Source organism: Ornithodoros turicata, chromosome 7 (assembly GCF_037126465.1).
Source record: "Ornithodoros turicata isolate Travis chromosome 7, ASM3712646v1, whole genome shotgun sequence".
NCBI classification, from domain to species: domain Eukaryota; kingdom Metazoa; phylum Arthropoda; class Arachnida; order Ixodida; family Argasidae; genus Ornithodoros; species Ornithodoros turicata.
The window spans coordinates 47,841,364-47,867,718 of NC_088207.1; the positions used below are offsets into that span (position 1 = coordinate 47,841,364).

At 42.5% G+C, this 26,355-nt stretch overlaps 1 protein-coding gene across 2 annotated transcripts; it reads right to left on the bottom strand.

The window, feature by feature from the left end:
* Nucleotides 1–225: 225 nt before the first annotated feature.
* LOC135401335 (kinesin-like protein KIF16B) lies at nt 226–26,186 on the bottom strand. Of its 2 annotated transcripts, XM_064633682.1 has the most exons (37): nt 25,773–26,186; nt 25,184–25,253; nt 24,980–25,009; nt 23,535–23,651; nt 20,478–20,594; nt 20,295–20,327; nt 20,119–20,180; nt 19,843–19,949; nt 19,707–19,776; nt 19,424–19,496; nt 19,011–19,078; nt 18,833–18,933; nt 18,016–18,132; nt 17,855–17,952; nt 17,704–17,778; nt 17,485–17,529; nt 15,949–16,008; nt 15,169–15,291; nt 14,924–14,975; nt 12,910–13,047; nt 12,747–12,835; nt 10,767–10,852; nt 10,623–10,676; nt 9,841–9,994; nt 9,678–9,770; nt 9,503–9,610; nt 9,237–9,410; nt 8,657–9,149; nt 7,511–7,766; nt 7,210–7,396; nt 5,867–6,012; nt 5,249–5,323; nt 5,122–5,167; nt 3,745–3,873; nt 3,423–3,515; nt 3,267–3,350; nt 226–2,124 (listed from the first exon to the last, which is right to left on the bottom strand). In XM_064633682.1, exons 1-37 carry the CDS (start codon nt 25,817–25,819, stop codon nt 1,972–1,974), a joined length of 4,023 nt encoding a protein of 1,340 aa, XP_064489752.1. In that variant the 5' UTR covers nt 25,820–26,186; the 3' UTR covers nt 226–1,971. The 2 variants fall into 2 exon arrangements, with proteins under 2 accessions (XP_064489752.1, XP_064489753.1); XM_064633683.1 differs by lacking the exon at nt 24,980–25,009.
* Between the last annotated feature and the right edge of the window lie 169 nt (nt 26,187–26,355).

Consider the following 26,355-nt stretch of genomic DNA (forward strand, 5'->3'; position numbering starts at 1 on the left):
CAGGCTGCTTCGAAGCTCGCCTGCTTGGCAATCAGCCTCACCAGATAGGGACAAACACTGATGAACTTGTAGATAGGATGGATGCAGATTGAAGCAGAATGAAAATACGGGTTCGTAGCTTGCCTGCATCATGGTGAACGTCGGTCGCGCCGATGAAGTCGCAGCTGAACATTTAGTTTTACTTCAGGTACTTTTGTGAAGTAATGGTGCGGCAAACACAAAAAATCTAACATTCAACTTCATACTTTATTGCTACAATGGCTCCAGTATAAAAATAAATGCCTATATGCAACAGCAAATATAATGAATATCTACTGAATATACTGCACACACTACTTCACTAAAACCCTACGTAAACAACTCAGATCTTATGACTGTAGAAGCACCACCTAATGCCTCCAGGGAATTTTCCATCATGCTGCCATATTGCTTAGCAACATACCGAAACTTCTGTGCTTCTAGGTAAACCCAGTGGTCCAACCCAGGTAAACAGTTTCTAATGTACACATTTTCTACGTAGTATAAAATTCACCTGAAATCGTCACTTTGCAAGGGGCATGTCTCAGAAAACAGACAATGACTCTGACATGCTAATCTTTAAGAATTCCATGCATGAGTATATGTAATACATAACTATTCGTGTATGCGCTATGCAATGTATTACCTAACACAGCAACTAAAAGTTCATGAGTTGCACATGCGTGTAAAATATTTTTTTTCTCTATACGTTATGGCTTATAAAGCCGTTCAAAGAAGCAACAATACCATGTGACAGCAGAAGGTTCACATGCGATCATCAGTTTGCAAGTCAAAGTTTGAAATAAACTCTGCATTTTGACTCGTTAGAGCAAATTTCTCGCTCCAAAGGTTTGGACTCAGTGATTACATTTACTCATGTTTCCAGCATGGAGTTTTGCCACTTCGAAATAGTGAATTCCATAGGCATAAGTGATATAACAAAAGGAACTCCAGGTGTTTGATTTTCTCAAATAAGAACCCTGAAAAAACTGTGCCCTCTGAGAGTTAAAGAATGAACAAAGGAGTCAAAATGTGGAGTTCATTCCACCTCTAATGTACTATTAACGCTTTATTCTCGCCTCTTTTGATTTTGCCATCTTTAACAAGGAACTGCAAAAGCAACTACTTGTGCATCTTTTCTGTGTGTTCTGCGCATTTTTTCTGAAGCCCGACAATTCACTTATACTTTATATTTTGTTACGTGCCTTACACGCAGAACAGGCAGGAGTATTTTGAAAAGTCCTGTCATCACGTGACAACATGAATGACAGCAGATAGGCTCACCTGATGCCACTGTCACGAATTTGCAGGATATTATTCCATATTGTAAGCAAACACAGTTTGCACATGAAGCCTGAGCTTAGTACAACTCCTTCCCAGCTGCCAGCCAACACTTAGTGGAAAGGTGTCAAGCTTTCAAGCTCTGCACTATACTGGGCCACCACTCGTTGGTGTACATGGTCATTCAATAAAACAATAACGGAAGTTCTGTATATGACTCCTCCTAGTAAGGCACATCTTTATATAAGTCTCATAAATGCACCCTAATAAAAACCCTATGTACATACATACAACAATATCTGACAGGAGAGTCGAGGCTAGAACAATTTGGCCATTCATGTATTCAGTTTCTTGCATCTCCTCTGTCTGACGAAATGCCTACTTTCTTGGCTTCAGGTCGGTAAAAGACACTCCGGAGTGCTTAGAAGGTAATGCTTGTGCGTGCAACAAAAATCTCCCATTGTGTAAACATTTTAACACAGCTATCTTCGACTAAGGAAGCCTAGAAATGCCCGTTTGAGGCGCTCAGTAATTCTGACCCGTTAGGGCTGCATATTGTTATGCCAACTCTCACTAAGATAACCATAAAGAATGCTTAAATATTGTGCTTCAAACGACAACTTGATATGCAACAGTATATAAATATTGATGAGCAGAGCGCGATGAGTATAGTCACCCTGTGCTATGCTTACTCATTTCAAAGCACCCCTTGCGAAAAAACGGAGCAAACTCCCACATGTGCTGCTTGCAGAGTCCGGTAACAGACCGATGCAGGGGACAGGACAAATCTCTTCTGCAGGCATTGACCAGTTCTATTAGGTACACCTGCATAGGAACCAACGTCTTGGCATTTACAAACCGTGACATGCAGTAGTACCCCGCATACTAAGAAAGTCATGCGCAGATGATAAAAAGAACTCTGTCGACGCATATAAAGCCGGCAGCCATAAACCTCTCCTTTACACACTGTAAAAAGATATTGGCTTCATAAGTAGAGCCTGAAGCTTTAGGGTTTTACCCAATCCTTCCCCGAAATTGCACCCCGAATTGAAGGTTCACCCTTTAGGGTGAAACCCGATTTTTACCAGGCAAATTCCCCTCACTGGGATGTCTGTAGGAATGCATTAACTCGCTTTTTTTTGGCAGCAAATGCAGTTACATCCTCATTTGTAGCAAACCACTACAATTCGTTTGAGTAACTGAGCCCGATTTATCCCCGAATTTAGCATACGGGGAGTTTTTTTCACCCAAATGCATGAATTTAGTGCACACGTTTATTTACCTGATTTTTGCCACCCGAATTTAGAAAAAAATATTTCCCGAAAACTTCAGGCTCTATTCATAAGCTACGCAGTTGTTTCAATTTTATAACCGAGTGTATCGGATGTAGGTACGTATCTGCGTAGCCATGATAGGACCTCAAAAGCATGAGTGTTCAGAGGATTCTTTCCTGTGGGGAGCAAGGAAAGGGTGGGGGGGGGGCGACCTCACCTCATCTTCTCGGGATACATACTGTGGGCCGTGTGGGCATTCCTCCCACTAGCGATGCTAACATACATGAAGGAATGTCACTGAGAAGAAGGTTACTCCCCTACATGATCTGCGTTAAGCCTAGCGCTGGATTTACAAATAGGCCGGGGACTAGGGCAGAGATTGCGAGCCGAAGAAATAGACCGCGCCTTTCGTAGCCAGTAACTGACAGAAGTAGGAAACAACTGTTGACGTCAGAGAAAGTTTGATGATGAGATAGGGGATATGGGGGAGCCTCGCAGAGATGGAAGGTGATCGTCGATGACGAACTCTAACAGCTTAACACAGAAACAGTGGAAGCCTTCCAAAAAAGTGAGATGCTCTAAACATGGAACGTGAGTTACAACAGGGACCAGATACGTATAGTAAATATGCTTCGCGATTCCCGTATACCTTTTGGGCATCAGTCTCTGTGCTTCTTTCACGTGCACACTTACCTCTAGCAATTTTCGACGTTCTTCTGTTAGCCTTTCCGATGTGCTGCCAAATAACTTCCTTGGCGGGAAGTACGGCAGTGTGAGCTATCGGCGAAGGAAAGGGAAACAGAAGTTTTCAGTAAAATCGTGCTGTTCATTCTCAGAATCGTAACGCACCTTCTTCCCGTACTTGTGTTTCATGTACTGGTGCAGTTCTCTGAAGCGTTTGTATCGTCGGAACAATGTCCAGCAGTCTTCCATCACAGCTATCTGCAATATGTAGCAACGTACTTCTTCATGACCAGAGAAATATATTTCACAAAACAGGCGGTCCTATGAAAAAGCTTAGCACTCTCTATGATTGGCTGTATGCAGAACGACTGTAAGCTTTCTACCCCTACATTGTACTTGCTTGGGTCATTATTAGTCCCTTAGGTGCTTTGCATTGCAAGTTGATTATGACTTACAAAATATCGTGTGGAAGGAAATGCGCCCGTACCTTCACCTCATATTCGATGTGTGCACTGCTCCCAGTGCCTCTCAATGTGTAGGATGGGATTGAAATCCTTATTGGGCTTTCCGCAGTTCCCATTTCAACACCAAAATGAGGGTAAGTTGGTAAAATTGGCTGAAATATGAAAGTACAAGGAAAAGGTAGTCAGGTTTATGAGTGCTCGAACCAGTTTAGAAAAGGAAAGCATGCCACAATACAATGAATAGAGCCTGAAGTTTTAGGGTTTTACCCGATTCTTCCCCGAATTTGCACCCCGAATTGAAGGTTGCCTCTTCAGGATGAAACCCGATTTTTACCCGGCAAATTGCCCTCACTGGGATGTCTGTAGGAATGCACTAACTTACTTGTTTGGCAGAAAATGCAGTTACATCACCGTTTGTACCAAACCTCTACAGTTAGTTTGAATAACTGAGCCCGATTTCTCCCCAAATTTAGCGTACTGGAAGTTTTTTCACCCGAATTTGCATGAATTTAGTGCACATGTTTATTTACCCAATTCCCCCCCCCCCCCCCCCCCCCCCCCGAATGTAGGAAAAAATATTTCCCGAAAACTTCAGGCTCGAACAATGAACATGTTTTAAACTATGGTACTATGTACTGACTTTCTCTCTACCCAAAGCTATAATCCAGGAACATTTACATTACATTAGAAAGCTGAGGTCAATATCTTCATGTTCCTGCTACTCTTATTTAAATAATTTGAAACGTTCAAAATGGTTAAATAAAGCATTGAAGTTGCTTAATGTTACAGGAAGTTGTGGAAGAAGCACTAAATAGGCAAGTGTTTTCATGCTATGTTTTCTTATTTTTTTTTAACTAGGGCAAAAATCTGGTGTTATTTCAGGAGCTGCAAAATAGGGTAAAATCAGGTGATATGTATCACGTGAAAGAGCAGATTCATGGATGGTATTGTGAAAATAAGTGCGTTGCAGATGAACACAAGATGCCGAGACTTGGTGCCGAGTGTGAAGTTTTCAGTGCTCTCCAGTGCCCAAATGGGTGGCTGCATTGGCACTTTGGCTTTCACGTTTTTTGGATTTTACCCTAAGTAATATGGATGCAAATTGGAGGGCACAAACAGGTTTTACTGGGTTTAACCTTAAAACACAAGGCTATAGGCTCCGACACGTTACCGCTCGACTAATGCGCAGGGGAGCGTCCTGCCTTAAACTCGCGACCTCAATCGTGCACAATGGGGATTATTTCCGAGTCGGAGGCGAATGGCGTGATAAGGCATGGCGAGCATGGCGCCATCCAGTGTCGGGAAAATCGGGAAACGGAGTTGCCCCTGCCCGGACTGGTATGCCCTCTTAAAGAATGGACATGTGAGATTTAGACAATGTAAGTAAAGTCTGAACTTACAAGAGACCGTGAGGACCCTGATCGATGCCCACAATTATAAGGACTCCTGAAAGATAACATTGCACTGGTCTCTAGGGGATAGTAGCAATGTACCTATGATGATAGTTCGCAGCATGAACAAGCTTACTTGAGGTACGTCATAGAACGCATCATGTTGTTTTCCCTTATCCTTTGGGCTCTTTCCTGGATCAGGGCCATTACCCTAAAATTCCATGAACACAAATTTAGTAATTACTCCAGTGCTACAGTAATGCTGCCACAGGAGCACCATTTGGTCTGATCATGATTTTATTGCAGTGCAACAGAGAAAATGGCCACTCAAAGAAATGCGCTGATACATGTATAAGGGCCATGACTGTTCAGATGCCATGTGAAATGGGTAAAAAACCCGTAAACTCCGAATGCTTTCTCTCTGTGTAGTACACGCACCTTGCATTTGGTACCTTCTCTCATCCTTGAGCAGAACTGTCTAAAGCAGTTCTGCCACATTATTTTATGGCTTAGTATTGACAAATTTATCATTACTGCTCTGTTATTTGTTTATTTTTCAAAATAATCAGTCAATACAACAATTATTTATCATGAACTAATTATGAACTGGAAAACTTAACAACTCAAACTATTAAATGGTGTTAAGAGCACAGCATGCATTCCATGGATCACTGGCCAAGGACCATAGCAGTGCAAATGCAATGAACCAATGAACCTATCGGAACTTAAAAAAACAAAAGAAAAACATAATCACCTTTCTTGCTCTTCCAGTTCTTGCAAGTGTACACGCTGTAATTCAATCATTCCTTGCTCTTGTTCCCGTTCACTGTCAACTGTTCTCCTTCGGCTCTCCAGCTCTTTTTCTAGAGCACTGTACTGTTCTTCTAGGTTAACCAACTCCTAAGAATAGATGTGAAATATATCTACATGATATTGTTTTATTCAAGTCATATTCATCAGGCACATACAAAGCACACTCAAAACTTGCAAGACTGACTGCATCATTAGGAATAACACAAAAAGGTTTATTGCCTGAACCTCCGACCAAATCGTTGGTAAATAAACTATTATTATTACATTAAATTACTCTTTCAAAGGACTGCACATAATGTGGATTTCTAGTTTTAAGTGAGTCAAAGCAAACAACAAACTGCTTTACACAATTTCAACTATGTGCACATCAAAATGGGAATAGGTCCCGCACACACACAAAATGGCAGGGTTATCCCGTATGACATAAATAGAGCCTGAAGTTTTTGGGAAATATTTTTTTGAAAATTCGAGGGGTAAAAATCGGGTAAATAAACACGTACACTAAATTCATGCAAATTCGGGTGAAAAAACTTCCAATATGCTAAATTCGGGGATAAATCGGGCTCAGTTACTCAAACTAACTGAAGTGGTTTGGTACAAATAGTGATGTAACTGCATTTGCTGCCAAACAAGTAAGTTAGTGCATTCCTACAGACATCCCCAGTGAGGAAAATTTGGTCGGTAAAAATCGGGTTTCACCCTGAAGAGGTCACCTTCAATTCGGGGTGCAAATTCGGGGAAGAATCGGGTTAAACCCTAAAAAGTCAGGCTCTAGACATAAGGTGTGACGCTTGCTACATGCAAATGCGCATAGTATCGTTTGACAGTGTTTGCAAAGTGCGGTATGTGCACTTATGCTTGGTCCCTTTAACTAACATCCCTGTATCCCATTCATGCCCGACTTGGAAGCGTGGGACGGCGATGAGTCAAGCATCCGAGAGAGTGTCTGAGGGCTACCAGGAGGATGTACACCCACTTGCTTTTCTTTCTTTTCGTGATTATGGTGTGATGAGTTTAGCAGACAGCTAGATAGTCTGGCGGCTGACTACAATGATGTGAGTGAGCTACTCTACGAGCTGCGAGCTACATGCTCTAAAATGTAAAAAAAACAAAAAACAATGGTGCAATGTAGAACAAAGGAAGTTGCACATCCATGTATTTAGCATCTTCAGATACACTACAAGCAATTTGGCACTAGTGGAACGCTCATAATTACAACATTCATCAGTGCAGTCCTACAAGGTAGCATTTTGTTTTCAATCAACACCTCAAATCATTGCGTACCTTCAACCTTTGGCGAAATTCCTCATGGTTTCCGAGAGATGACCTGATTGGTGATGATGTCATTACTCCTAGATCTTCATTGCACAAGAATGTCTCGCTTTGTGAGAAGGACATGTCACCATCCATGTTTGGAGAGCTCGACATGCTATCTTTACCACTATCTATTCTGCTGATCTCAGTCTGAAGCCTAAGCAGAGAGTAATATGCACAATAAGTGTAAGCTATAAGAATCAGGATTATTTTAAAAGCAAAGCATTAAAGTATATAAAGTCCTTGTTCCACGATAACCATGTGTTCTTACCGTCCCTTTTTTTCGTGCAGGACACCCAAAATGTCTTCCTCTTGCTTTGCCAAGAGAACAATCTTCTCATCTACCACGTTGAGGGATGCTTTGAGACTAGCTTGGCGTTCGACGGCATCCTCTTCGCGTTGCTGGACGCGTTGCAGTTGCTCCTCAAGGTTTTTTCCTTCGTTGACCATCTTAGTCATTCCAGAGGTGTTTTGCAGCACCACGTGATCAATGTCAGCAATCTCTTGCTCCTTATCTTTAATGCAGCCTTTAAACAAACGAAGGAGTGAGCATTTAAATATCATTAAGAATACAGGGTGTCCGAATCGATGCCCTCTTTTCAATGAAAATAAATGGCGATATACTGTAGGTCAAGTGGGTCACCTGATGGCCATACCTACTGCCTCTTTGGGCATTGATCGTGCTCACTGGTCAATATTAATGAACTTTCTAAACATGAAAAGTTCTTTTTGTTGCACTTGTTGCCACTGCCATAAAAGGTGCCTGGCCAATACAGCATGAGGGAGCTGCTCCATCTCCTAGAAGCGAGAGGGCACATTTCTGGCGAAGCAACAAAGATGACCTCAAAATCTCCGTAGGTGTTTTTCTGAATTTCTGCCTAGGGCTGACGTCTGACGCATCTCTAAACATTCATCTGCACTTACTAGTAGTGTATTTTTAATTATAACGAGTTTTTGCTGTCTAGTAATAATCAAGGTGCTCAGCACTGTGTTCTCCAGCCATTTGTTACTTATTACTACCAGCCTTTACTTTACTTATCTCATATACACAAAGTTTAGAGCCTGAAGTTTTAGGGTTTAATCCTATTCTTCCTCGAATTTGCACCCCAAAATTGAAGGTTGCCTCTTTAGGGCGAAACCCGATTTTTTACCCAGCAAATTGCCCTCGCTGAGACGTCTGTGGGAAAGCACACTAACTTGTTTGGGAGCAAATGCAGTTACATCACCATTTGTGGCAAACCAGTACAGTTAGTTTGAGAAACTGAGCCCAATTTCTCCCCGAATTAAGGCATACTGGAAGTTTTTCCTGCCGAATTTAGAACAAATGTTTATTTAGCCAATTTCTACCCTCCGCATTTAGAAAAAAAAAAATTTCCCAAAAACTTCAGGCTCTAACAAAAGTTTTACACAAGCTTACCTTCTAGCTGGTCGAGGTCCCCCACCATGGAGTCCACTAGGGGCAGCAATGAATCCAGCGAGTCCAAGTTGTGTTTCCAACCTTCCTCGGCCTCATCCTCTTTGCCACTCATCTCTGCTTCTTCATCCCTCAATTTGCTCAGTTCCTGTTCTAGAAATCGAAGCCGAGCCACTACTTCTTCACGATTTTCGTCGTCGCTGCTGTTCTCAATGTTTTTCAAGATGTTTCGTTTTTCCTCGAGCGCAGCAATCTGTCCTAGTATGTTCTGTCGTTCATTCTGCAGCGTAGCAAGCTGTCCCAGTTTAGCATCGGTGAGTTGCTGACGGATATCCTCGATGGCTTGATTCAACTCTGACGTGCACTTGGGCAGCGGTATGTCCAGCTGGACGCTGGGCACGAGCGAGAGGAGTGAACGCCAATTTTCTGACGCCTGTCCTAACGAAATGGCAAGTTCATCTTTCAGTAGTTCAACTTCTTCTTCAAGAAGTTTTCTCTGGAATGTGTAACAATATAATCGGCTACAGCTACGAGGATGCCATGTGGCCCGTAACATTTCAAAATCTCATTCTTTTGCACCTACCTGACTAGACCAGCCGTCCTTCCGCTTGTTGAGGTCCTCCTCAATCCTAGAAAGTTCCGCCGTGTGCGACGCAATCTTATCACTGAGGTCCGATTTCTGCATCTCGAGGCTTTTTATTTCATCGTAGAGCCTCGACTGTTCCGATTCAAGTTTGCTGAGAACATACACCTTTTCCTACATAGAAACACCTCGGAGTATTAGCAAAACAATAATCTAGATGCGGTGGAACTCGGGCTTTGACAAAACACAGTAGGGAGTATGTATACCTGCTCAAGTCGATATTTTAACCGTTCTGTGTTTTCTCTCACTTCTTTCTCCTTGTTGGTTAAATAAGTTAATTCCTGCTTCATTTCCATTATCCGTGCTGCTGAATCCTGTCAGTGTTGGCATTGAAAATGGGCATGACTATAATAATAATCGTCGTCAACATAGACGTCATACCTTTTCATGGTTTGCTTGTTCTTGCAAGTGTTTCTCGAGTTCGTCTGTGATCTTCTGCAACTTCATCTGCTCTTCCTCAGCACGTTTGTGAGCCTACGATGTAATAGACTCTGCAGTCAATGTAAGCTGCATGTTTATGCAGCATTATGTTTATGAACTTCACCTCATTGGCCATTTTCTTCAGCATTTCCGTTTCGTTCTGGAGCTGCTTCAATTGCTCTCGTTTCTCGGCCAGCTCTTTCTCAACAGCTTCTTGTTCTTTCTCTCTCTGTAGGTCAGCTTCTTTGTGCTTCCTTTCCAGTTCTTCCAGTTCCCTCCTGCAAATATAAGTGCACTTACAATATTAATTCCAATTCTGCCAAGCATCACTGCTGCAGCAGCAGCTCTGGTGGCCTAGAACCACAACACCTGAGTGAGGCCGGAAGATTATTCTGAAAGTGGACAAGAAATACTGCGCCCTTGAGCAAACTATGAATACTATGAGCTTTTGTAAGTCAAAATCAGATTATACTATAATGATTTCATATTTTGGTAACAGCTGTATCATCTGGGCTTCATTGTGGTATAACTAGAGCCTGAAGTTTTTGGGAAATATTTTTTTCTAAATTCGGGGAGTAAAAATCCGGTAAATAAACATGCGCTCTAAATTCATGCAAATTCGGGTGGAAAAACTTCCAGTACGCTAAATTTGGGTAGAAATCGGGCTCAGTTAGTACTCGAACTAACTGAACTGGTTCGGTACAAATGGTGATGTACCGTAACTCCGTTTGCTGCCAAACAAGTTAGTGTGCATTCCTACAGACGTCGCAGTAAGGGCGATTTGCCGGGTAAACATCGGGTTTCACCCTAAAGAGGCAACCTTCAATTCAGGGTGCAAATTCGGAAAAGAATCGGGTTAAACCCTAAAACTTCAGGCTCTAAGTATAACTAAGCCTTGAGTTATACCTTCGTTCTTCTAGCTTCTCTGCTACATCTTCTGGAATGCAGTCAGTGCTGAATCTGATAAACATAAGAATATGAGAGATAGTGCCAAAAAGAGAGAAGAAATGACTCATCGCGAAGTAATGGCTATAGAAATGGAATGCATACCCATTTGTGCCAAGACTGTCAGATGATTTAACGATGTCAGACACAGATCTACTCAGAAAGGATAGGTGCGAAATATTGAAATTTGTCTGAAAAGAGATAGACAAGAAAACATAAAGATTCAGCAGCAGTTCTTTACTTTTTCACATGATACTAGAAACAAGAGTGTCATAGGATGGGTGTCTGTAACACTGTGTAAACATCAATGATTCACAATGGACCTTTTTCAGAGCGGAAAAGCGCCTCTAGTGGGAGGAGTCGGAAACACGGTTGGTGGCTCGCGCGCCGCGCGTTGTCTGTACATTTGGTCGAACTACGTGTGATTGGAGACGTCTGATCGAACTCCGCTTGGCCGAAAGCCTTTTGACCGTAAGCCGGTTGATCGACACCGTTTACTCCAAATACAGTCGAACCTCGTTATAGCGAAGTCTCACGGGAACCGCGAATTTGTTCGTTGTATCCGAAATTCGTACTAAAAGAATACCTCCATAAATTGTAGGAGATTGCCACTAAGCTGCTAACAAGTGCGTGCACCACGTTGTGGTACGATACAATCAGGCTACAACACAAAATGAGCACTCAAAAAAGCATATTTATTTGAAAAAATCTGTAATCACTTGTTGCCTCGTCGCGATAGCATTGCGCACGACGATGTCGCTCACCTTATCGAGACAACGAAATCCGTTGCAAACATGTGCTTCTGACGCCGTCGGATGTTCCAAGAGGAATGTTTGCACCATGCTAAGCGCCTCGGCACTGGTTACGTGAGAGTTCTCCATGCCTTCGTTTCGCTGTCACCGCAGTTGTCATCACTGATTGCGTCAGCTCCAACAATCGTGTTTTGCGCGGTGACGGCAGCGATTATGTCACTGTCTGATAGTTCAGCTGCCACCACGAGCTTGTCGTCGGCCGACACAAAATCGCACCTGCTTCACCATTTGCAGACGCTTCTACACGCTGGCTTCCACTTGGTGCCTTGCCTCGTTTGTTACCGATGTCGCCTCCGTGTAAACTTCCTCCGCGATGGCCGCGAACCCTCCCTTCGCAAAGCAGTTTCGGATTGTGGTGTGCGTGACGTCGTTCCACTCCCCGAACAACATCTCAATCGCATTTTCATTTCCAAAGGCAACGCTTTCCGTTTGCGAGATATGGCGTACCAGCCGAAGGTGTACCCACGTTGTCCACACCACACACTGCCAGAAGGGAATGAATCACGTCACGCGTGGTCACGTGGGTGGAGGAGGACTGGACGCGGACGACGCGTGGAGATGTGGCGAGGAGGAAGCGAGAGAATGCTGGCGGAGCGCCAGGGCCAGGCCAGGACGCGATCGCTCATTGAGGTTATTCGTCTCATCGGTGACACGTAGGCGGCGGCGCTAATCTCCGTAGATAAGTCGTTCCGCGATAAGAAATTCGGGGCAAAAACTTCGCAATAACCGAGGATGCGATGAAAATAGAGGAGATTACTTCGTTGTAGAAAAAAAATCCCCATAGAATCAAAGCATGACCAACCAAGTAAAGAAAAAATTTCGTAATAACCGGAAATTCGCTATAACAGACTTCGTTTTAACGAGGTTCGACTGTACTTTTGTTTGAAGAGAGTTCAAAGGGAGTTCAGTGTGTTGTCCGCACCTCTTTTTCTGTAACTTTTGACGGTACTCTCTCTGAATGTACGGAGCAGGCAACCCGTCTCCTCTGCTTTCTTTCTTCTCGGGGGTGGGGGTGGGGGTGGGGGGGGGTAAAAACGGGTTTTAGCTGGTTTAACTCCGAAATACAAGGCTTTAACTATAAACAGCTTATGGTGTACAATAATTCTGAACGAAAATAGGACATTTTTGAAGTGCTATATAGCCATCGGCATGCCAGACTGCAGGCTAAAGATGAGCAGACGAGACTTTTTAGGCACTTTTTCACTCTTTCATTCGAATGCATTCTGTTTGGTACATATATGTAACATAACCCAGCGTTTCTGCAAGACTTCACCTTTCGTTCTTTCTCCTTCTTTAATTTATCAACCTCAGCTGGATCGTTGTATCGAAAGACATTCGTGGAACCAAGTAACACGACACATCCTGTAATGGGATTGTGTTTTGGTCATACATAACTGTACAATGTACTTTGCGCCACACACAATCGAAACTCTTACCTTGAGTAAGCCTTGTAGACTTTTCAACTAGTTGTGTATCCACGTAGCATTCAGAGTCAGGTTTGGGTACTAATGTTGCACAGCCATCAACAAGCTCAATCACACAATGCTCATCCTGTATACCTGCTCCGCTCAGGACTGTTTCAAAACAAACTTAATATATTCACATGTAAAGACAAACATAGGACGTGATTGCAATAATGCACAGTACAGATCACCTCTTGTACAAAAATACTAAGGTAATCTGAAACAAAGTATTGCAGAAATTGAGGAAGCAATAACTGGGCCGATGAGTAATGCCACCGATAGCTTCCAAATGCGGCGATGGGAAGGGGTGCCTATGACATGGTCGTTATAATCTAGTAGGGCGTGGTTATAACACATCTGCTAACATTGCAGTTTTTCTTTGTGAAAAACTTGACCCTACACACTGTCGGTTTATGTAGCCGTACTTGGTTACAGACCATTTACAGTCGAACCTCGTTAAAACGAAGTCTGTTATAGCGAATTTCCGGTTATTACGAAATTTTTTCTTTACTTGGTTGGTCATGCTTTGATTCTATGGGGATTTTTTTTCTACAACGAAGTAATCTCCTCTATTTTCATCGCATCCTCGGTTATTGCGAAGTTTTTGCCCCGAATTTCTTATCGCGGAACGACTTATCTACGGAGATTAGCGCCGCCGCCTACGTGTCACCGATGAGACGAATAACCTCAATGAGCGATCGCGTCCTGGCCTGGCCCTGGCGCTCCGCCAGCATTCTCTCGCTTCCTCCTCGCCACATCTCCACGCGTCGTCCGCGTCCAGTCCTCCTCCACCCACGTGACCACGCGTGACGTGATTCATTCCCTTCTGGCAGTGTGTGGTGTGGACAACGTGGGTACACCTTCGGCTGGTACGCCATATCTCGCAAACGGAAAGCGTTGCCTTTGGAAATGAAAATGCGATTGAGATGTTGTTCGGGGAGTGGAACGACGTCACGCACACCACAATCCGAAACTGCTTTGCGAAGGGAGGGTTCGCGGCCATCGCGGAGGAAGTTTACACGGAGGCGACATCGGTAACAAACGAGGCAAGGCACCAAGTGGAAGCCAGCGTGTAGAAGCGTCTGCAAATGGTGAAGCAGGTGCGATTTTGTGTCGGCCGACGACAAGCTCGTGGTGGCAGCTGAACTATCAGACAGTGACATAATCGCTGCCGTCACCGCGCAAAACACGATTGTTGGAGCTGACGCAATCAGTGATGACAACTGCGGTGACAGCGAAACGAAGGCATGGAGAACTCTCACGTAACCAGTGCCGAGGCGCTTAGCATGGTGCAAACATTCCTCTTGGAACATCCGACGGCGTCAGAAGCACATGTTTGCAACGGATTTCGTTGTCTCGATAAGGTGAGCGACATCGTCGTGCGCAATGCTATCGCGACGAGGCAACAAGTGATTACAGATTTTTTCAAATAAATATGCTTTTTTGAGTGCTCATTTTGTGTTGTAGCCTGATTGTATCGTACCACAACGTGGTGCACGCACTTGTTAGCAGCTTAGTGGCAATCTCCTACAATTTATGGAGGTATTCTTTTAGTACGAATTTCGGATACAACGAACAAATTCGCGGTTCCCGTGAGACTTCGCTATAACGAGGTTCGACTGTATTGTGCGTAACGTCTTCACCGCAACTCATGAAAGTCCAACTAGTTCACAACTGAATGTATCCATTCCCATGCTAACATGGTAATGAACAGCAAAGAGTACATGCTCGTTTGTCTGAATTATGTATATCGGGAAGAGCATCAACCTTTATGTTCCAGATTTTGTTTCGCAGTAATTTTGCAAAAAAATTTGATATTGGCAGATGCTTCATGAAGTGTTGAAGCTGTTGGTGATTCTGTGCGCTAAGAGCAAGTGTGTCTTTTGTCACCTCGCACAACATGTGTCATAGACGGTCTATTCTGCACATGCTTCCGTCATGAAGAGATTCAACAACAGCAAAAGTGGAGGTGCGTATGATAACATACCAATATCTTGCTTGACATGCCCCTTATCTGTGCCTATTAAGGTCTTGCCATCCTGCAACAAAGTTGAAACACTAAATGAAAGGGCAAAATGTGATTGCAGACCAATTTAGTCTTTGTTGCATCCTGAGGCAGGATAAAACTGCAGGAATATTAGCACAACAGTGTCCACAGTGATCTAAACAGAGGCATGAATCTTATATTTACAACTGCGTTATTATGGTATTTGTTAGAGCTACATGACCTACCTTTAAATGATACAGTACAACACCAGTGCTGAGCAAGCCATCACCAAGACCAATCAAGTGGGGTCTTGCAGAGTCCAAGACGACACCTTGCCCAGACATCCGCAAGCCCAGTGTTTTCTGTTCCTGTTGTTACAGAAACCAATGGGCAATTATCACATAAACGCCGTGAAATGTTTCGTGTAGATGTTCATGTTAACGATAAACGATTTAGCCCGAATCAACGTGCTACATGATGTCGCATCAACAATGGCACAGTTATGAACCTTGAGAACAATCACTGAAGTTTCGAATTTGAAACCAAAAGAAAATTTTGTAAGATGGAGTAATTAAACCTGATTTGCTGTCCTTCTTACAGATGGTTGAAATGGCTTACGGCATTCATGACTGTCTCACGTTTGAGCGTGAGCATAACTCACTTGTGCATCAATAAATCCTAGAAAATTAAGCCTTCCTCCCGATATATTTTACCACATTTTACAGATCCTGAAATAAGACCCTTCTTCTGGTGCACCTTTGTTCAAAGTTTATTTTTCCCATTTCTGATGAATGCAGGGGTTTGTGGCAGAAGGTGAATGTGACATCACTTGAGAATCAAGGACATCATGTTGCTTCAAGTTATCTTGAAATATTTTGTTCCGATACTTTTTCTATTGCCGAAGTTACCAGCAAATCTTGTACTTCAGGTATTTGAAATTAGGGTGTTTAGGGTATTACAGTAAGAAAAACAAACAAAAAAACATCACCGCATTGCACATTGCAACAACAACTTAATAACCATACCTTGAGAATCTTTTGGGTTTCCTTCCACTTTTCTGCCCACTCATCCGTAAGAAATTTTACCTGCATCACAATAAAGAAGGATGTCAAGAATTCTAATGGTGGTACGATGAAAGACTAATGAAACGATGAACACTTCGCTAATGTAAGAATAACATTCATCTCACACACTATTGATGACTGGAACAACCTCCCTTCAGATCTGGTTCACATAACAGATCTTAACCTCTTCCAGCAAAACCTATTAGCCATGTTTTCCAATAATGCTTAGGTTTCTTTCTTTCTTTCTTTCTTTCCTGTTTTATCTTCCCACACTGCACTCTAGAATTAGCTTTGGTTTTTCTGATATCATGGCATAAAGCATTACTGTGTTGGGCTAGTTGTCATTGTGGTATGTTCAGTGGGTATTATGCTGGCACAATATTTGACGTTACGTGCCAGGCTACTTTTGTTTGTTGCTTATCGTGCCAGTATATTCTGATTACAGTCGAGCCCGTTTATAACGATATTGACGGGAACGCGAAATCTGATCGTTATATATCAGAGTATCGTTAGAAACGAGCTTTCGAGAAATTGACGCTCGGGTTCGCGTAAACGAAGTAGATCGCCACAAGCAGAACGCCGCTGAACGTGCGCGTTTGTTGGGAGCACAGAAGCATTTTATCTAGCTTTAAATCGACGCAGCTGTGCGCAGAAAGCTTTTGATAACATAACCGCCGATATCGTGTGAGGCGCCACACCTTTTGAGATCGACGACCTCATCCATCGCTCGTCATCCAATTCCGTAGTCGTCATCATTCTCACTATCGGGACTGCGAGGTCCATCAGAATGTGCCTCCGCCACGAGTAATCCGTGTTTGGGTGGTGACACGCAACTGTCTGCCAATACACGTTTTTGAAGCCGCGGCACTTCACAACGCGGTTTTGCACCAGTACGAAACCCGTAGAGCACATGTAACTTGGGGTCGAGCCACGCGTCTTTCTTCGTGAAAAAGCGCCTCGGAACCGCGGACGCCATCGTAGCAAGCACGCAGCAAAAGAAGAGAAAAAGCTTGAAGACGAGAGAACGATGTGGAGAGGGAGCAACCTCCTCTACTTCTCGCGAGCTCCTTCCTCCCTTTCGAAGTCACTGCCTTGCAACGCACGCATCTAATCCCCGGCAGTCATGCGCGGATAAACGCACTGCATTCTCACTTTAGCGGGCACGGAGGCGAAGGCTCTTGAAAATGCCAATGTAATTTGTTTTCAGTGAAATGGTGCAATCTTGCTTTCTAATTTTCACGCGTTTTACCGGCCGCCGGGAGAATTCCGATCGCAATATCGGAGTTATCGTTCTATCGAAGATCGTAATAAACGGGCTCGACTGTATACCATTCTGTGCCATTCGGTTTGTAAACAGAGACAGTAACAAAATGTAATAAACAATAAGTCCAGTTCATTATGTAACACCCCCATAGGGGGTTCTTACTAACTTAAACATGAAAGGAAATGTTCAAGAAGGCTGAACATGTCGTACTACGTGGTGCAAGTGACACATACCCTGGCTTCATTTTCTTGAAGCTTTTCAATGACGGATGTACTTCCCTGCAAAGAAGAAGAGTTGTACAAACACTTCCTGGTATCGTAGGTGTCATGTGACATCACATAGATTTCAAAACACAACTTAGGTACTGCAAAACACAATCTAAACTACGTATTTGGGAGGCACAGATTCTGACAAAAAAGAAAAGAAAAGAAAAGAAACAGGACTTCACTTACATCATCAATGCCAATCTTGTACCTAAGTCTTGCAATTTCTTCCCGCAGCTCCTTGATGAGCTTGACATTGGGGTCCTGAGAGGCGAAAATAAGAGGTACATTTCAAGCCTTGAGTCGTACAATGTGCGTTTAAACCATTTGTGACACCAACCTCATTAATGGTCGGCTTGTTAATGATGTTCTTAGCACGATTAGCGTAACGCAGTGTGCTAAGTGTCTCCCCATAGTTGCACTCTGCTGGTGAAATGGCTGTAATGTAACATATGAGTATATAAGTGTTCATTCAACATACACAAGTTCGTGAACCCCTACTTGCGATCATAATAGTCTTGGAGTTGCCGCCTAAGCTATCCTTGAGCAGCCATGTTAGAACTGAATCCCTGTATGGGATGAAGACAGTCTTTTTCGTGTGGCTTGTTGATAGTTCAGCTGCATGCAGGGTAAGAAAACAAAACAAATTAGCATAGAGCAAAACGTTCTAATTTGATGGGCTGCTACAGCTTTGGTAGCATTGATAGATAAGTGTGGAAGCAATGATGGTATGTGCAGGCATAAACAACATGCTCTGCTGTAATGCAGGAAAAGCATGTTTTATTTTCCTTGTCATCAAAATGTATTCACAGTGTTGATATCACTTATTCGCTCATGTTTACTGCAGATTGTGTAATGAGTCATAGTAAGCAGCTGAGAAGAGCTGCCTGGAAAGAACTGCAACAGCACACGTGTTCTTTACCGATAGACAAACTATTTGATTCGGAATGTGAGCTAGGATCAACCTGGACTGAGGCAATGAGTTGAGAATCTCCCCCATCAGCCAAGGCCATTGGCGTAGCCAAAGGGGGCTGGGGGTTCCACCCCCCCCCCCCCCCAAATTGTACCTTCAACAGTGCATTTGGGAGAGGGAAAAAGAGGGTAGATCCTCTCCCCCATGTAAAGTTCCCGCTACGATACAGGATCAGGCATCGGCTGATGTTCTACCGTGGCCAATCAATGCTCACGTAGACCAGCTTCTCCTCCTCTGCAGGTCTACGTTTCATATAGAATTAGATCACCGTTACTCGTATTACCCTACAACAAACTGAACTGCTATGTTATACTTAGAAGATATTCTACAATGCAAAACACGTACCCAAAGCGGATATAACACTTCCCAGTGTGACTAACGACTTGTTGATGTGTCCACCTTCCTTTAACCTCTGCCCTGTGGCTTTTGTGGAGTCGGCTCTTTCACTGATGAAAAAAGAACAAGTAGAAAGACAGCTTGTTAGGAAAAATGGCCACACAAGAATGCATTGAAATGTGAATACCTTCCAGCAAGGTCCACAAGGTTTACTTTACTGACAGTCTCACTGGGCATGTCTCTATTGAGGGTAGCCTGTGAAAAAACAATATCCATCATTTCTAGAGCCTGAAGCCTTAGGGTTCAACCCGATTCTTCCCCGAATTTGCACCCCGAATTGAAGGTTGCCTCTTTAGGGTGAAACCCGAATTTTACCCGGCAAATTGCCCTCACTGAGACATCTATAGGAACGCACACGCTCTCGCTGAATCCAGCATACTGGAAGTTTTTCCTCCCAGATTCGCATGAATTTAGAGTACATGTTTATTTACCCAATTTTTACCCCCCGAATTTAGAAAAAAATATTTCCAGAAATCTTCAGGCTCTAATCATTTCGCAAAAGTGCAATGAATCAACCAGCACACAAATTTATTGACTTGCCTGGGTAAAGTTGAGCGTAAAAATTGCATGTGACCGGCTACTGACATCATTCATTGCTGTAGATGCTGTTGTCCTAGAAGACAAATTCAAAGACACACCTCACCATTCGCGAACTACATTACAAAATTAAGAATAACAAGGAACTACCTTATAACGTTATAACAAAATCTGAAGTGCTGGTGCTTTCAGGAGCAGCACTCAATGCTTGACACAGGTGTACGTACTTGAATTGCAGTGAGATCGTGTTCCGATTTGTTAGGAACGTAATAAAAATGTCACATGCCTGTGTGAATTTCCTCTTGTCATGAGCTCCTGTACATCAGCGTAGTCCATGACAAGGTGTCTTGACAAATCTGTGGTGATTATGAGATGGAATGGAGCAGTTCAGATTTTTTCAGTTTTATTTTCTCTCAAATTACCTTGCACATAAGGCCCCAACTTTGGATGCTCTCTGACTCTTAAGTTATGCATAGTGGCTTCTCGCTTGAGCAAATCTTTGACTTTTTCATTGTAGATTTCCAAGTAACTAGAAAAGAGACAGTAACGATGAAATTGTCCAAAGCACTTTAGTGTGAACTGCTATAGAGCTCTGATTTCAAACTATGAAATCGTGAGGTCTAATGAGTTATAAGAAACCTCATATAAATATAAACAAAGCGCAAGAAAAATATGTATCAAGGATCTTAAATATGTACCTCACTTCAGTTCGAAATGTAGTGCCAGAGTTTTGATTTGATTTCATTCTTGCATAAAGTTCCTGTCAGAGCAGAACATTTTTTTAACAGTGGATGTAGCAAAAAATGCATATAGCAGTGAGCTACAGTCACTGCAAGCAAAAGAAAAAATGGAACACTTTGGAAGTGGATCTTACTTGACAAATTCTTGGTATGAGCCCTTCGTTGTCCTGCAGGAATGGGCATGCAACAAAGGCCAATACATTTTTAATTAAATTAATAAATATATTGCATTAAATAATCATTATATAACAAACAAAAATATATAAAGAATAGCCAATGCACAGACAAATGGGAAGCAGCATTCTTAATATACGTACATGGGATCCCATCATTGTGAAAGTTTTTCCAGATCCTGTCTGTCCATATGCAAATATGCAAGCATTGTATCCTTGAAATGCATTATCTACGACTTCTTGGCCCAAGTCTTTGAAGACCTGCGGAAAGAGAAAACTGCAGTGCTGACAAAGAATTCAGGAACACTGGAATGGAAAAGGGCGCGACAGATAAATGAATGTAGAACACAGAGCCATCCAGTGGCCATCTTTCTCCTGGGGCAAGACAAACATGAAGCTACCCCGCACCCCCTCTTGAGAAGTATTGTCCGAAAAAAGATTACGTAATAATAACCAGGAAAAAAGTTTGGTGTGTAATTTATATACACGCTCTTCATATCTAGCTGCACACATATAATGGGTAATTTATTGTGTTGCATATGTGCATTTAAAAGATCCACAGGAAAATTTTAAAAGATTACGTAATAATAACCACGAAAAAAAGTTTGGTGTGTAATTTATATACACGCTCTTCATATCTAGCTGCGCACATATAATAAGTAATTTATTGCATCACATATGTGCATTTCAAAGATCCACAGGAAAATTTTAAAAGATTACGTAATAATAACCAGGAAAAAAAAATTCATATAATTTACACAAGTGCTCTTCATATTTTGCTGCGCAAACATATAACGGGTAATTTATTATGTTACATGCGCGCATTTCAAAGATCCGCAGAAAAATTTAAAAAGATTATGTGATAATAACCAGGAAAAAAAAAAAATGCATATAATTTACACACGTGCTCTTCATATCTTGCTGCGCACATAACGGGTAATTTATTGTGTTACATGCGCGCATTTCAAAGATCCGCAGAAAAATTTTAGAAGATTACATAATAATAACCAGGAAAAAAAATTTTGCATATAATTTACACACGTGCTCTTCATATCTTGCTGCGCACATATAACGGGTAATTTATCGTGTTACACGCGCGCATTTTCAAAGATCCGCAGAAAAATTCTAAGTCAAAACAATAAGGTAGTCAGAATAAAATTCAAACGGTTCAATTCAAAATTCAAACGCTACCTCCTTCGTGAACTTGGTGGTATTTCTGTGTTTCGTCTACATACTGAAAACAATTAAGTAGCGGAAAGCAAAACAGAAACATTCCATCAAATTCCAAATGCTACAGCGGAATTTCTTGTTTCTCGCTCTATCGCCCGACCCTACGAGCTCCCGACACCTGCCGAGACCTGCTGTCTATGCCCCAGCAGGTGCACCTGGGGTAGCTGCTCCTCTCGCCCTTTTCCTTGGAATGGCTCTGGGTGAACAAAAAAAAAAAAAAAATAAAGAAAGAAAGAACAGCTTGCAGGTTGCACAAAGCATCCAAAATACCACAACTGGTCGTGGGTAAGTTACTAAAAAAATATAACGAAGTTATAGTTACTGTTATAGCCGTCAAAAATGGTGACTGAGTTACCATTACGGTTACTATTTTTGAAATGTTACAGCTATAGCTACAGCATTAGAGTAGCTTACTTACTTGGCAGTTACCTTTTAAGAAGAAGAAAAAAAGCAGAATTTATATAACTAAAAAAAGAACTTGTTTTTGCACCTGTACTGTCCAAGCACTGCTATGCAGGGTGTTTGCTCTAATGTGTCCAGAAACTTTCTTTAAAGCAAGCGATAAAAGAAAAGCAAGTGATACTTTTCTTCTACTTGAGTAAGGAACAGTTACTGCCTCAACAGTAGCACCTGTTTCTTAGTCAAGTAGCTGAAAAGTAGCGCTCGTTTCTCTTTTATTGCTCGCTTTAAATACAATTTCTGGACATGTTAGAGCAAAACACTCTGTGTGCTTAGGGCCCTGTGCTTTCGGGTTGTATGTTTTTTTGAAAATCGGGGGTGAAAACCGTGTGCTATTCCGGGGGCAGCAAAACAGAATCAAATCAGCCAATATCAGGTAGAACAGCTGATTTTCAGGTGGAAAATAAAAAAAGGAGTGCTTCTCGCGTTTTACATTAACATGAGATGCGGCTGAATTCGCACCTTGCCAAGCTAGTTTTTGGGCATTTTTGGGTTTTACCCCAAGTTACGATGATGCAAATCGGGGGCTAAAACGGGTTTTACCCTTCAACACAGGGTCGGATCTAGGATTTTCTCGAGGAGGGGTGGGGAGTCCGCTATGGACAAGTGCCACATGCATGCTGGGATTGGTCCATTGAACCCTATGTTCAAGTCTAGAATTGAGAGGAGGGGGGGTTCTGAACCCCTGGACCCCCCCTCTAGATCGACACCTGCTGTGGTCTAAACATTCCCATGGAGTTCCCATGGGCCCTAACAGCACAGTGTGGTTTGGTCCATCCTGGCTGCGTGTGAGACGACAGGACTCACGGAAGAGACGATTTCAGGAAATCCCAGTGCTTCTTGTGCATACATTGCATCCAGGGTGCTTATACTGTGACAGGGGAAGGGAGAAGAGTCCATCACAGTTCGTTTCCTCTGACCCTGACACGTAGTGGACTATGGGCCGAGAGAGGAGAAATCGAAACAGTTTGGAGGTCTTCTACCTCCCTTTCCGGTAACACAAGTTCCCACAGTTCAAAGCGCCGCTAAGCACTCTGGGATTTTCTGAAGTCATCTATCCTTCTTTTTGGGAAAAACGGGAGAGTATTTGAAGGCTCAACAAAATGACACTAGGGAACTCCCGCATGGAAAATATTGCAATACTTGAGTAAATTAGTTACATTTACATTTTACAGTTACTCTATGAGAGAGTAATTAGTTCCTTTTGTAGAAAAGTATCTAGCTACTGCAAAAAGTAAGTTTAAGGTTATTTAAGTCATACAGCTGCGGGGTGGGGGTGGGGGTGGGGGGCATTGGGACAAAAGGCAAAGAAGCCTGAGAAGTTACTTTGGCTAGTTACTACCCAAGACTGAATATAACCAAATGAAATGTTATTGAGCGGACTAGTCAATGGACCAAACAATAAAGTAACACAGCAAGTCATGTCTAAAATGTTTTCTTCCTCATTGAACATTTCAAAACGAGAGACAAAGAAACAAACAAACAAACAAAATATATATATAGAACACTTGCCTGCTCTTGGTCCACGAAGTGAGGGTCCTTGTTGTCAACCGACCAGTAGGAATAATCAAAAGTGAATTCCTTTACCCTTTCTCTACCTAGCTCATCGTTTGCTCCAGGCTGCACAACCTAACAAAAGAGAAAGTCTCAGAATGTTGCTAAACAAAAATCTGGCAATCAAAGTAAGAGTGGACAAGAACGTGGCCACGTAAAGTAGGAAACAGAGGTGAAGAAGTGCTGTGCAATTTTGAGACCCATAATATAATCGGATATCGAAAGAAATAGTAACATGGGTGTTCCAAACCCAATATGAGCTATCTGCAAGCGATGAGCAGCCATAAAAGTTATATTCTATCAAGAATATTAAACTCGTAATAGAAATGAGGTGATTATATTACATGATGGCCAATAACTGTAATCAGTGTATCTTCCACTATCTATGCAATATGTGTAGCTGCATAAGTGTGCCCATACATGCATACCCATGCATGAAACAATCAAAATGTCCTACAGACACATTATTCCGTGAAAAGATTACGTTAAATACGCAGCGTTTGAAAAGTAAATCTTTGCACTGCAAATATGTGCAAAACAGTCATCAGAAAATAATTAATAAAGTTTAATAACACTTTATATGTGCACGAAATTACAAATGTTTACAGGTCCCAATTTATGAATTATATGATGCATTAAAGTGAGGCACTGCAGGTTACCTTATGGACGAACAACTGTCTTACAACAACTCTTTTCTTTTTTTTTTTTTCAGAAAGCACTTTCATGTATGTATCAATGCACATAAGGTCAAGCTGACTTCCCCTTCATTCACCCCGCCCCCCATTTGTATTGATCTGTCAGAATAAGGTATTTTGTAGAAACAAGTATGCCATATAAGAAGCATAACTACTCCTTATATTTGATATTCAAAAATTGTCTTAGCACCGTTTTTGGAACAGAAACTCAGAGCGCACATTATTTTACCGTTCTGCACCGAACTTTCTTTCGAGCACATTCTGTCAAGCCCCTGTGCTATCAAGCATAATAAAGATTTACTAGCACGAGGCAAAATGTTCTCCGCATTGGAAGATATGCCCTCAGACTGAAATGTGAAGGCAGCCTAGATAACTGCTCTGTGAAGTACTGTGTTTTACAATGCAATAAATCACCTCTGATACTACAGAAGACGGTACCAGATATAGCCGTACACTGAAGCATGTGCGTCGGAAGCAAACGGACTTGGTAAAGACATGCGTGACATGTACATGAAGCAAACACAGATGGAAAAATTTCAGTAAAATACAAACTGCGTGACCCTTGTAAAGATGGCCTTCATGCCTCAGTGCACAATCACAACGGAACAAAAAGAAACTACGACATTTGTTATTTTATGCTTGTTGTGGCAGTTAGTTGCTTAGTAAAGAGTGCAGAAAGCTTCATCACATCAACCACATAATACTTACAATATCTGGTGATGATATTAGGCTCTGGAACTGTGAGATGCATAAAAATGTGATGGTTAACTAATGTCAGTATGCCCAACTACATGCTACTCGCTTATTTTCTTTTTCTTTTTTTTTGTGTGGTAACAACAAGCAACATACAGTAAACCACTACAATGGTGATGAACCTAAGGGTGCCAACATTTTTCGTGTGGTCTCACATACCTTCAAGTTTGTGATGGTTGTTTTGTTACCCTGCATCTTAATAATCTCCGCGCTTTGCATCTCCAGTTCCCTAGAAAAATGCAGGAGAAAGAGGATTAAATGGATTTTTTTTTAAATCAGCAGATCTGGGCCGGTCCAAGCGGTGATTAAAAGATTTAAAAAACAACAAAAGAAAGATCGCTCAAGTGAAGAAGCACAATGCTGGCATTAGCCTAGATTCCTGATGTGCTTGAAAAGGACAGCAAACGCTCTCTTTGCAACGAACTGGAAAAGATATCACAACTTGACATCTTGACGGAGGGCTTAACCTAGAAAACGCATAATGTGACCAGGACCTTTAGATATCTGATTTGACGTATCCGCGATTAAAATAGAAACGGCAACAGCTGTAACGCATGAGGAAAAGAACGTCTTGCACTGCTCAGCACAGTAGTCATGGTCGGGGTCAATCAAATGCTTCATCACAAGTCCCCAAAAAACATACACAGAAATTATTCTCCCGAGACTCTTTGGGGCGACGTCACGTTGACAGCAATTACTGCGACATGTATGACTCACCGATTTTTCACAATCACATTATGCAGCTTACCTTTGGTTAAAGGGCCTGGCACGTACAGCTACTTTAACCGATGCCATGACTGATGCGGGTCTCTCGTTATTCACTACATATCATAATTAAAGTGTTGCACACGCATAATTGCGATCGAATAACCTACATGTTGCTTTCAGTCCAAGGTAGACCACTAAAATATCACAAGCGCACGGCAATAGCAGCAACCTCCAGCTGAGGCAGATACAAACGCGCAACGCTTGAACTGAACCGAATGCGGCGGCGGCGCCACCTGGTGAACTGCGCTAAAATTTCTCGAGTATCCTCTGCATTTCTGCGCCAAATCTGGAGTCTATCTAGCACGCCCATAGTCCTACAGCTCAGTTGGCTCTCTTGTGTCGAACGGAGATCCGGAGATCGCGAACACCGATGGCACCTTCACGAACGTTCATGTGAACGAGCCCCGAACGAACAAGGCTAGAGTATACGTCCCATAACGCTCGTTAAATGCACTTCGGCCTGTGACCCTGCGACACGCCACGAGCCCTTGCGCGAGCCTACGAAAACGACCTTGGAGCGCGCGAACTTTAAATGTAACAATAACGATCGCTATTTGAAAGTT